The sequence below is a fragment of the Triticum aestivum genome, chromosome 1B (assembly GCF_018294505.1).
Source record: "Triticum aestivum cultivar Chinese Spring chromosome 1B, IWGSC CS RefSeq v2.1, whole genome shotgun sequence".
Taxonomy (NCBI): domain Eukaryota; kingdom Viridiplantae; phylum Streptophyta; class Magnoliopsida; order Poales; family Poaceae; genus Triticum; species Triticum aestivum.
Genome location: NC_057795.1, coordinates 28611145 through 28624059, shown reverse-complemented (window position 1 = coordinate 28624059; position 12915 = coordinate 28611145). Strand labels below are relative to the sequence as shown.

The 12915-nt window shown below is 49.7% G+C and overlaps 1 protein-coding gene across 1 annotated transcript; it reads left to right on the top strand.

Moving 5' to 3' along the window:
• Positions 1–8496: 8496 nt before the first annotated feature.
• On the top strand, positions 8497–12574 carry LOC123105069 (hydroxyproline O-galactosyltransferase GALT6). The gene is made up of 7 exons (XM_044527055.1): positions 8497–9398; positions 10120–10352; positions 10451–10738; positions 10818–10946; positions 11051–11224; positions 11819–11926; positions 12030–12574. Exons 1-7 carry the CDS (start codon positions 8600–8602, stop codon positions 12237–12239), a joined length of 1941 nt encoding a protein of 646 aa, XP_044382990.1. The 5' UTR covers positions 8497–8599; the 3' UTR covers positions 12240–12574.
• The last annotated feature ends 341 nt before the right edge of the window (positions 12575–12915 follow it).

The following is a 12915-nucleotide window of genomic DNA, read 5'->3' as shown; positions in this document are numbered from 1 at the left end:
GAGGCACCAAAGGCAACATATGTAGGAGAAATTGTATATGTATATACATATGTATGTGTGAATAATTAATGGTGTTGGTTTGTGAGACATTCGATGATATATATATATATATCGGTTCTACGTACGAGAAAATCTATTTATATATATACATAACATGTACAATTTGTAGTATCGTGAAATACCAGCAAACAAAAAAAAATGAATGGAAAATAAATCAACCCCCCCCCCCCAAATATTTAGTACCGGTTGGTGTTACCAACCGATACTAATGCCCTACGCGCACCCCGGGCCTGGCTCGTGCCACGTGGTGGCACTTTAGGACCAGTTCGTGATGAACCGGTACTAAAGGGGGGGGGGCTTTAGTCCCCACTCTTTAGTGCCGGTTGGCAAACTAGCACTAAAGGCCGCTACGAACCGGCACTAAAGCCCGGTTCTGCACTAGTGTAAGTGTTATTTTTGACCTCAAATTGCATATAAATCAAATACTAGCACATATAATTCCTCCCAAATTACTAAACTCACAAATTAATCACTATACAAAGCATTGCAAGAGCTAATCTAGCAATTAGAGATGAAAGGACAAAGTTGCTAACCTTTGTAATCATTTGAATGGATGGGGGCCTTAAAATCTTGACAAATTTTGGGCAAAATGTGTGATGAGCTCGAGGAAGAGGGGAAGAACAGAGGAGGAGAGGGGAAAGGGGAAGAATAGAGCGAGCTTGGGTGGGCGAAGGGTTTATGTAGGACAAACTTTAGTACCGGTTCGTGCTACGAACCGGTACTAAAGGTGCTGGAGGGGCCCCAGACTGACAACATCCTGCCACCACTCACTTTAGTATCGGTTCGTGGCACGAACCGGTACTAATGAGAGCGGCCGGCTAGCCATTGGAACCGGCACTAATGGACACATTAGTGCCGGCTCAAAATCAAACCGGCACTAATGTGCTTCACATTTGACCCTTTTTCTACTAGTGATACTTTGGCCGGACTGTTGGACTATGAAGATACAAGATTGAAGACTTCATCCCGTGTCTGGATGGGACTCTCCTTTGCGTGGAAGGCAAGCTCGGCGATTCGAATATGTAGATCTCCTTCTCTGTAACCGACTCTGTGTAACCCTAGCCCCCTCCGGTGTCTATATAAACTGGAGGGTTTAGTCCGTAGGACAAGAACAATCAGAATCATAGGCTAGCTTCTAGCTAGGTTTAGCCTCTACGATCTCGTGGTAGATCAACTCTTATAATACTCATATCATCAAGATCAATCAAGCAGGAAGTAGGGTATTACCTCCATCGAGAGGGCCCGAACCTGGGTAAACATCGTGTCTCCAGCCTCCTGTTACCATTAGCCTTAGATGCACAATTCGGGACCCCCTACCCGAGATCCACCGGTTTTGACACCGGCAGTATCCTCTTCGGAGGAGTCTCTGGACCCGTCGGCGATGAACAACGAGTCACTCCCGATGGCCTCCTCCCCCAGGCCCGCGGACGACACTGAAGTGTTGTCCCAGAGGATGCCAGACCAGGGGGAGATAGTTCTGGAGATGCCCCCAGGTGAGATCCCAACCGCCGGGCACACGTGAGGGGGGGGGGGTGGAAGACCCCCATGGATTCTGATGACGGGGGACGCAGCAAGTTTGGCCCCCAGCCGAATACGGTTCTGGAACCCCAGGTGGTTCCGAACTCAGGCAGGCAACCACTTGCTAAGGAGGGTGAGAGCCACCTATACCGATGACCTCTGTCCAGCCAGAGGCATCAGATAACTTGCTGGAAGCGCTCCGCGATGCTTCCATTGATGACGAACATCGTACTCTTATGAGTGCGGTGATTGAGAAGGTCTGGTCCGCCAAAAGCGAATTGACCGAAGCCTGCGCCAGCCTCCTAACAGGCTTTGAGGTAAGTAACAAAATTATAAGAAAATATCACATTATAGACAGTAGCCCCTGATGCTCTATTTGAAGTTCGGAAAGAAAGGCCGAACAGAGGATCAAATAATACCCACAGGAGTCTAACAGAAAATGTCTATGTGTGCTGGCCGCTACCGCTCATATTGCGGAGATCTCCGGACTGAAGCGGGACCTGGAGCGGGCCGAGGGAGAGCTCGGCCTCGTGAAGAGGCAGCTCGAGGAGAACAAAGGTACATAATACCCCGTCTGCATATTTAAAAACAAGAATAGTTTCTGCTAATGAAAGCGTCATGAACTTTACTAGGGGCCACAACCGAAGTGGCGGCCCTTAAGACGGCGCTGACCGAGGCAAAAAACAAAGCGGCCATGACGAGGAGTCTCGAAATGGTCAAGACATAAAGATCGATATATTGGATGACTATGTTTGGACTTGGGAAGTGTTCCGGACAAGTTCGGGCATATACGGAGTACCGGGGGGTTACCGGAACCCCCCCCCGGGGGAGTATAATGGGCCTATTGGGCCCTAGTGGAGAAGAGGAGGGGCGGCCAAGGCAGGGCCGTGCGCCCCCTTCCCCTCTAGTCTGAATTGGACAAGGAGGGGGGGGCGCCCCCTTTCCTTCCCCCCTCTCTCCTCCGTCCTCCTTCTCCTACTCCTACTAGGAAAGGAGGAGTCCTACTCCCGGTGGGAGTAGGACTCTCCCCTTGGTGCGCCCTCCTCCTGGCCGACCGCCTCCCCCCTAGCTCCTTTATATACGGGGGCGGGGGGCACACCAAGACACACAAGTTGATCATTGATCTTTAGCCGTGTGCGGTGCCCCACCTCCACCATAATCCACCTCGGTCATATCATAGCGGCGCTTGCGAAGCCCTGCGTCGGTAGCTTCATCAACACCATCATCACGCCGTCGTGCTGACGGAACTCTCCCTTTAAGCTCTACTGAATCATGAGTTAGTGGGACGTCACCGAGCTGAACGTGTGCAGATCGCGGAGGTGCCATATGTTCGATACTTGGATCGGTCGATCGTGAAGACGTATGACTACATCAACCGCGTTGTCATAACGCTTCCGCTTACGGTCTACGAGGGTATGTGGACGACACTCTCCCCTCTCGTTGCTATGCATTACCATGATCTTGCGTGTGCATAGGATTTTTTTTGAAATTACTATGTTCCCCAACAGAGACGACCTCGGTCTCTCCGGACACTGCTTCCGGAGGGCCTTTGCGATGGGGCCCATCATTGGGCCCCTTGCCCTTCTTCTTGATTTTCTTCTCTGGCACCTGATAAGGCGCCGGGACCAGCATCTCCTCCAACTGAGGAGTGACTGGGTCTTCAGGCAATGGAGTCGGACTCTTAATCCGCTCCGACTTCTTGGTCCAGCCTTGTAAAGAAGATGTGCTGATGTGTTTTGTATCGATCGAATATATAAATTAGGTATGTCTGGGAAAGTTAAATACTTAGCGGTGTGGCCGGATTCTTGGCGTGAGGCCGACGTCTTTGGTCTCCATGGGCCAGCTCTTTTGCGCCTTGAAGAGCAGCTTCCACATTCCCTCGTGTGTAGTGCCGAGGAAATGCTGCAGAGTCCGCGGCTCCTTCGAATTGAACTCCCACATGGGGGAAGCGCCACACTGGCACGGGAGGATGCGGCGGAAGAGCATAATTTGCACCACGTTGGTTAGACCAACGTTTTTGCTCAACACGTTGGTGATATGCATTTGCAGTGTTTGCACCTCCGTCTGAGACCCCCAGTCGTGGCCCTTCACGGTCCAGGAGACGAGCCTCATGGGGGGTCCGGATCTGAATTCCGGAATTGCCGCCCACTTAGTGCGGCGCGGCTCAGTGATATAAAACCACTCCTGTTGCCAGATCTTGACGGTCTCCACAAAGGTCCCCTTGGGCCATGTGGCGTTGAGCAGCTCGTTGATCATAGCTCTGCCACAGTCCGCGTGTTGCCCGTCGACCACCTTCGGCTTCACATTTAAGACCTTGAGCCACAAGTCGAAGTGTGGGTGGATGCGGAGGAGAGCCTCACACACGACGATGAACGTCGAGATGTGGAGGAAAGAGTTCGGGGCTAGATCGTGGAAATCTAGATCGTAGTAGAACGTGAGTCCATGAACAAATGGGTGGAGTGGAAAACCTAACCCTCTAAGGAAATGAGGAAGGAAGACGACCCGTTCCCCGGGCTCCGGAGTGGGAATGATTTGCCCCTTGGGGGGAGCATGCGCGATGGTGGTGGCAAGGTATCCTGCACTCCGGAGATCCTTTATCTCCTTCTCCGTGACGGAGGAGGCCTCCCACTTGCCTTTGGAACCGGATCCGGCCATGGTCGGAGGAGGTGGCGGTGGTGGTGAGAAAGACAAAAGATTTTCAGGCGCTGAGAGTAGGGAGATTGGAAGGCAGAGGAGACTCGAAGGTGTGGGGAAAAGAAGAGAAGTTCATTGCCCTCTTATAGGCGGTAAAAATGCCAACTGTCCCCCACTTGCTCCTTGAAGCTCGCCTATTCCCAATGAAAGCGTGTGTCGTAAACGGTTGGATTACCCAAATTCTATTGATGAGCAATCCCGTATTAAGTGGGCACGATCTCTGTTTTGGCAGGACGGGCCAATGGGGCGTGGCCTCGAAACACGGAACGCGATATGTAAAAACAAGTTCAAAACATCATAGGGTCAAGTCTGACGCTTCGTCGAAAAAAAGTTGTCAGTAAAAGACACTATTCTTATTTTTTATATATCCTACCTTCGCGGCTAAGGGTTGTGTTCACTATGCAAAGCCGGATACAATTATTTTACGGAGGAAATACGATGTACTATTCAAGGAACCCACCTCGCAATGTCGAAGACAAATCTGCACGCCGAACACGTCATCATTGAAGACTGGTTCAGGGGCTACCGTGGGAGTCCTAGACTAGGGGGTCCTCGGGCGTCCGGTCTATTCGATATGGGCCGGACTGATGGGCCGTCAAGATACAAGACAGAAGATCACCTCTCTTGCCCGGTAGGGACTCCCGTATGCGTGGATGGAAAGTTTAGGTGTCCGTATATGTTATTTGCTTCCTGTTAAACTGACTTTGTACAACCCTAAGCCCCTCCGGTGTCTATATAAACCAGAGGGTTAGATCGGAGGCAGGAACACAACATTGCTAGGCTAGCCAATCTAGGGTTAGCCAACACGATCTCGTGGTAGATCAACTCTTGTAGCCCCTATACCCTTCGAATATAATCAAGTAGGAGTAGGGTTTTACCTCCATTAAGAGGGCCCAAACCTGGGTAAACACTATGTCCTTTGTCCATGGTTACCATCGGTCCTCAGACATATAGCTTGGGCTCCCCTACCTGAGATCTGCCGGTTTTGACACCGACACTCCCCATGTAATTGTTGTTTGTTAGGATGGTGTCAGTGGCTCGTAGATTCTTACTGTCTTCTCTAGCCAGTGAGGTTAGGGTTTGTCGGGCTGGTGTCGATGACTATCTCCCGTTTGTAGTTTGGTCCTTTGACCTGCTCTTCATGATGTTGGTGTGGCCTCCAATGTCAACATGAGGCATGTAAGCTTTGTTCAAGGTTAGGATCTTCATGTGCGTATTTCGTTGAGTGTGGAGAGTTCACGATCTGTTGGATGTAGCGGTCATTTTTCTTCTTTGGCACATTTACTAGGGCTATGAGGTGACACTTCTTTGGTGGCGACGCTAGTGCCAATCTGATGAAAAAAGTTTTCTTGAGATTCCCCATCTAGTTGTTGTTTGTTGGGATGGTGTCAGTGGCTCGTAGATTCTTACTGTCTTCTCTAGCCAGTGAGGTTAGGGTTTGTCGGGCTAGTGTTGATGACTAGCTCCCCTTTGCAGTTTGGTCCTTTGACCTCCTCTTCATGATGTTGGTGTGGCCTCCAATGCCAACATGAAGCATGTAAGCTTTGTTCGAGGTTAGGATCTTCATGTGCGTTGCATGTATCGCTTTTGGTCAGTTTGTATACTTGTCCCAGTTGGGCCTTGCTGAAAAAATGCAGGCCAAAAACCAACATCTGCGTGATGTTTGATTGCATGCATTGCATCGGTGGCCATATTAGGGCCTGTTGTTTTGGTTGCCTGCATTTCATTAGTGGCCAGATTAGGGGCTGCTATTTGGTTGCATGCATTTGTGCTTCAGTGTGAGCAGATGCAAAGCACAACTTCTTGGCTGCGTGCAAGTAGTTGTTTTGCTCACTCCTTTCAAATGTGGTGGTCTTACCATACAACTGCATCACTTCACAGCAGTCATCACATAAGAACAGTACAACACAATCAATAGCACATACATAAGAATAACATTCATTAGCCGCTATTAAGCAGTGCATAATAGTAGTAGGACATAAGTTTAAGACATCAGGGCATACCATGCCCCTGCACGACCCCAGGGTGCTGATCCTTGAGCAAACTATATATTTCACAACAAAAGTTCAGACGATCGAACCAACTATGAACGATCTAGACGGAAGAGAGCACGCTGGATGTTGCCCTTGCAGCTGTGCCTCGGACACCCGACCCTGCACATGATTGAGCTGGAGGCATTGTAGACTTGTACCTCCAAGCCTAGCTTGGAGAGCCGCAGGACGAGCAGGTCGCCAGGGACAATCATGTGGCGTCGGCAGAAGTAGTCCTAACCCCTCTCGAGCATCATCTACCCCTAAAATGTCTAGACTTGCACCCAGAACTCACAACACTTGTTGGCAGAGAGGCTCACGACGCGAGGAGAGCTAAGGACTAGTCGTTTCTTCATCACTATCCTGAAGGCAGACGGGATGACCAGCATGGCGATATCTTTCTCGTCCTTGATCTACACATAGAACCTGATCGTCTCTCGTGCCCCTCCCTCGTGGTCGAGAGCCCTCCGACCAACGCCTAGTGGCTGGCTCATGGCGGCTACCCTGCCCGACACCTCTGCCCTCCTAAGCCAGCAGTTAGTGGGGATGATGTCCTCAGCATCGTCGGCTTTGGCTAGACATGCGCCCCTCTGTTGGTGGCAGTAAGTAAGAAAAGTTGTAATGATCATTGGCATTGCAACTGCCCATGATCAGTGGCAGTTGCACTTGGGTGGTGCTATGCTCAAATCATAGCACTGCCCAAGTGCAACTGCCAATGATCAGTGGCAGTTGCAAATGATGAGTGATATGATCAGAAACGCCAAAATGGATTCAAAATTTTGCTACTACTATTTTTAGCATTCACATTTGTCCTACTGGCATGCACATGCATTCTCCTACTTGAACATGAAAGCACATAGTACCTACTATATTATCATGCACACAAACCAATCTAGCAACAACAACACCACCAACAACAACCGAGCAAGAACACCCTTAGCAGTAGCAATCTAGCAATGTCATTGTACCAAGAACACCACCAGTAGCAATGTAACATTGTACCAATCTACCATGAAGACCCAAGCAATAGCAATGTAGCATTGTAATTATAGCAAGAACACCACCAAATGCACCAATAGCATGAACACCCTAAGTAGTAGCAATCTAGCATTGTTCTGATTCAACCAAAATTCTTTTGGATTCGAATCGAATAGAATCCCAACCAATCTTGCATTGCCCTAAGCATAATCCCAACTAAACAAGAAAACCCTAACTACTAACATGAGCACGGGGAACAAACCACCGCTTATTAAAGCGGTTGCCGGTTTAAGGTAGGCTGGTCGCGGAGAAAACCCTGGCGGAAGCAGGGGTCATGCCGCCGATGATGAGCCGGCCATTCCTAGGGCCGTAGTTGTGGTCCTTGTGATGCGGGGGTGGAGAATGAGGGCGATGTCGTCGATGCGCCTGTTGCACTTCCCTCGCATTGCATCAGAGCAAGGGGAGAAAAACCTCGAATGTGGGTAAAAAACCTACCCGCCTGGGCTACCGTCATCGCAGCCGACGGTGTTCGCTCCCTGGTTGTCGCCGAACCCAAGATGACTAGGTCCGAAACCGGAGGTGGAGACAGAGCACACGGTGTGGGCAGGGCAATGGCGGGTGCATGTGACCTGGTGAAGAAGGGGGACAACCCCCGAATTGCCGTCATGAGGTCCCTGCCGGAAGAGGCGAGGCCGGCAACCCCACCTGCCCTAGATGATGTTGTTGCCAACGAGGACGAGGACGGGGAAGCGCGGCTGTGGCTCTTCCATTGAAGAGACCGAAGGTGCGGCGAGGGAGAGGGAGAGAGTGTGGTGTGAATGAGCGTGGGAGGTGACTAGAGAGAACGGGAGTTATGAGTCGTCCCGTCATCTCCCGCGCTTTCTAATGCATGTAGGCAACGGGCAAGCATGGCTTGAGTGAGTCCGGCTTGTCAAAAACGGCCGATTCGGCCGGTCCCTCTCATGCAGGCCCATAGGTGCTTTAAATTCCGTGGGGGCCGAGACAATGAGCCTTACAAATTAATTTAATTGCTTTAATTCATGAGATTGGCCTTCTAGTTGAGTCCCGAGCCGCTAGTTCTGTATTTTTTTTGATGTTGGGTGTTTGCTGTTGCGTGCGCCGCACCGAACCACCGCCAGCCCACCCCCACCCCACCCTCGCAACGGTCTGGTCGCCGGAGTGCTGTCGGAGAAGCAATAAGTACTCCGCGTCCGCTAGCTAGCACATGGTCCCGTCCTCCCAAACGGCTACTTTCTCGCCCCTTCCGCCGCCTTCCAGAACCTTGCTCCGGCTCCGGCACCCGACCGACCAACCTCACCATGCCGCGCCGGCGCCTGTGCCGCGCGGTCCTCGCCGTCGCCGGAGCGGCCTACCTCGCCTTCCTCCTCCTCTTCGAGCTCCCGCTCTCATCCCCATCCTCGTCGTCTTCAGCCTCAGGGGCGCTGACCACCCACCGCTCGCGCCGCCGCGAGCTCGAGGCCTCGGCCTTCCCCTCCTCGCGCTTCTCCCCCCTCCGGCCCGCGTTCCCCGCGGCCGTGTCCCCCTCTCCGTCCTCCCCGCCGCCGCTCCCCATCTTCTCCTCCCTCCTCCTCCTCCCCAGGTCCAACGCCACGGCCACCCCCTTCGACGGCGCCGCGGCCGACGCCTTCTCCGCCGCAAGGCCCCATCTTGCGCACCTCCAGACCGCCGCATCCGCGTCCGCGTCCGCCGCGTCCCCGCCCCCGGCCTCCCCGATCTGCCCGGCCTCCATCTCGCTCCACGCGGACAAGCTCCCCGCCGACGGGGTCCGGACGGTGGAGCTCCCCTGCGGGCTGGCGGTGGGGTCGCACGTGACGGTGGTGGCGCGCCCGCGGCCCGCGCGGCCCGAGTACGACCCCAAGATCGCCCAGCGCACGGACAGCGGGAAGACGCCGCTCATGGTGTCGCAGTTCATGGTGGAGCTGGTGGGCACCAAGGTGGTGGACGGCGAGGCGCCGCCCAGGATCCTCCACTTCAACCCCAGGATCCGCGGGGATTACAGCGGCAAGCCGGTGATTGAGATGAACAGCTGCTACAGGATGCAGTGGGCGCAGTCGCACCGCTGCGAGGGCTTCGCCTCCCGCCCCGCCGAGGAAACCGGTGAGCTTCAGATTCGCCTGCTTAATTCGTTTAGCTAGGTTGAATCCATGTTGATTTAATTTGACTTCATCTTGCCATCTCGTGTTCTTCCGTTATCTTAAGAGGATTGGATTGAAGTTGGTAGGAATTAGGAAGGGATTCCATCAATTTCAGTGGTCTAATTGTGTGTAGTACTAACAGCGTAGAGAAAAGTGCTAACTTTGGCAAGAAATTTCTAGAGAGGGTTCAGTTTTTTTTTTTTTTTGCTTCATGGAGAACGTTTCTGATAGTGATTGTGCTTGATTTGTCAAATTGGTGGAATATATTATTTATGAAATTTAAAGAAGCATGGACCTGCAACCGTGTTTTGAGGATTACAGCAATGATGTGAGTTTGACTTCAACCTGGCGGTGGGTACTTGAACTCCCTGTTCCCATTTCTTCTTAGCCAATCACTGAAGGAAGATCACAATAATTGAGTGCTTAATTAGTTATGCATATCTAGTCTGATTGTTCCATTAGTTGGTTGCAACCAAGTTAGATCAGCAATTATTCTCATTGTTTGGCGAAGCTTCTCTAATTTGGGTTAGAAGTAGGCATTTTCTTCGTTCTGCAACACATCCATTCCCTTTTTTCCAAATCATTCTAAAATGAGTTGAAATCGGGCTTTCTTTTACTTCAAGCATCATACATACCAATGTTTCTGTGTAAAAATGGCGTGTTGACGTGGTTTGATCTTTCAGTTGATGCTCAGCTCAAGTGTGAGAAATGGATTCGGGATGATGACAACAAGTCGGAGGAGTCAAAGATGAAGTGGTGGGTGAAACGTTTAATTGGTAGGTCAAAGGATGTGCACATCAGTTGGCCATACCCATTCGGAGAAGGCAAGCTGTTTGTTTTGACTCTCACAGCTGGTTTGGAAGGTTACCATGTCAATGTTGATGGGAGGCATGTCACTTCATTTCCTTACCGCACTGTAAGTTCGTCGGTCGAAAATCCTGGCATCCCAAATCTGGTTCAATTACATGAGTAGCCTCCTGAGATCTGCATATCTGATTTTGGTGGTCTCAACAGGGTTACACTCTTGAGGATGCAACTGGGTTGTCTATCAATGGAGACATCGATATTGAGTCAATTTTTGCTAGTTCTCTGCCCAGTTCACATCCTAGTTTCTCCCCAGAGAGATACCTTGAAATGTCTGAGCAATGGAGAGCCCCACCGCTACCAACTGAACCTGTTGAGCTTTTTATTGGCATTCTGTCTGCAGCGAGCCATTTTGCCGAACGTATGGCTGTGCGCAAGTCATGGATGATGTATACAAGAAAATCATCTAATATTGTAGCTCGGTTCTTTGTGGCTCTGGTAATTATACTTGCTTTTCTCATGTTTTTGCTTGTTGTTTGCATATACCAAACTCTGACCAAATTAAGCAATTTCACAGAACGGTAAAATGGAGGTCAATGCAGAGTTGAAAAGGGAGGCAGAGTTCTTCCAAGACATCGTCATAGTGCCTTTCATGGATAGTTATGATCTTGTTGTTTTGAAGACCATTGCCATTGCGGAGTATGGGGTAAGTGAACTGAAATATGCCAGATAACTGCTTATGTTCTGCCGTATTGTCTTACGCCAGTTTCATTGACGTTTCTATACTCCTTAACGGTCGTGTTTATCCAGGTTCGAGTCATCCCAGCAAAGTATGTAATGAAATGTGATGATGATACATTTGTTAGAATTGATTCCGTACTGGACCAAATAAAGAAAGTTAAAAGCGATAAGAGTGTGTATGTGGGAAGCATCAACTACTACCATAGACCACTGAGATCTGGCAAGTGGGCTGTGACTTATGAGGTAAATTGCTGTCCTGTATTACAGAACCACCATTCATCATCTATATTGCTTAAGAAATGTGAAATGAAAAATACAACCAAATAGCACACTCGTGTTTCCATTTACTGGCAAATGACAAGCAATCAATCGATTACCAACCAGCACCTGGTATTCTATCTGTGAAAACCATTATGCTGTTTGCTGCGCAAATTAGCAGGCACATCAAAAGCGCAAATCTTGTAGTGAATTATGAGGATAGTTGCTGGAATGATTAAATCAATATCCGCAGTCGACATACTGTTTTACATGGAAAAACTCTTTGTGCAAGAGGTGTAAAAACTATGGGATCAACACGGTTCAGTTTTAAGTTCTTGTACTAATTTATATATGCTTGAATATGTGCGTTATAGAAATAACTTGGTATCAAAAGTGGATTTTACATTTCTCTGGTGAGTCAAAGGTCGTGCGTTCATATTTTATACTTAGAACATGGATATATAATCTTGTGACAACAAAATCTGGTGTTCTGTACTTTGTGCTGTCCTTGTTCATCTCCCTGCTTTTGGTATATCGAAAGGGCATCTTAATCAGTATAATTTTCTTGTTTCTTTCCAGGAATGGCCAGAGGAGGCTTACCCAAGTTATGCCAATGGGCCTGGCTATGTGATCTCATCAGATATTGCACGCTACATCGTATCTGAATTTGACAATCAGACGCTTCGGGTAAACGCCTATCTCTTGGACGCTGTCCAATTCCTAGCCACTGAATGTTACTCACGTCGTGCAGAAGTGGTGATGGCTAAATTGTTGATTCTTTATTGTGCAGCTATTTAAGATGGAAGATGTCAACATGGGCATGTGGGTGGAGAAATTCAACATCACTCGCCGGCCAGTAGAGTATCGGCACGACGTGAGGTTCTACCAGGCTGGTTGCTTCGATGGTTACATCACCGCACACTATCAGTCCCCCCAGCACATGATCTGTCTGTGGAGAAAGTTGCAGTCCGGTAGCACCCATTGCTGCAACGTGCGATGACGATGGCGAGAAATGCGAGCACTGTCTGTCCGAGAGGAAGAGATGATCGTTGCATGCACGGCTCGCATATCAAACGTGCGAATCATGAGCTGCGCCCAAGGGACCGTTTGGCGAAGTGCTCGGATTTATCATATCATTCTTTCATTCTTTTGGTTGGTGTGGCCTGTTTCGAGCTGCTGCTGATTCTGGCACAAGGATACCCTTGGGATCCTTTTGAGGCCTGTTGATGTTTAGCCGCGTCAAAATTTTCTTGACGTGGGAGCTTGCTTTTCAGGTCTTGGGGGCTTTGTATATAAAACTAGTTTAGGATTTTATTTATGAGATATGGTTTTTCATATGCCCAGACTTGGAACTTATGGTAGCAGCCGAACTGAGTGTCAGCTCACTAGTCATCAACAGTCTGTGCAGCGAGTAAGTGGACCGAACATACAGCTTACTCGTGTTGATTGGGTTGGGCTTGTTGTGTGCATCGTGGGATGCAGAGGCCGGACATTCGCTTAGCGTAGTTGTATTGCCTCGACATATCAATTGAATGAAAATGTCCTTTATCCATAATAAGAAAAATAAATCGGACATACAGTTTTTTTTTCTTTTCCGAAACAACCTGGACATACAACTTTGAAAACGACAGAGGCATGTCGTGGTACTAAGTCTGACAATAAGAATATGGGGTACG

Coding starts and splice junctions, on each gene's coding strand:
- LOC123105069 (XM_044527055.1), top strand. CDS start 8,600: ATGCCGCGCCGGCGCCTGTGCCGCGCGGTCCTCGCCGTCGCCGGAGCG. Junction 10,739..10,817: donor CTCGGTTCTTTGTGGCTCTG/GTAATTATACTT, acceptor GCAATTTCACAG/AACGGTAAAATGGAGGTCAA. Junction 11,225..11,818: donor AGTGGGCTGTGACTTATGAG/GTAAATTGCTGT, acceptor GTTTCTTTCCAG/GAATGGCCAGAGGAGGCTTA.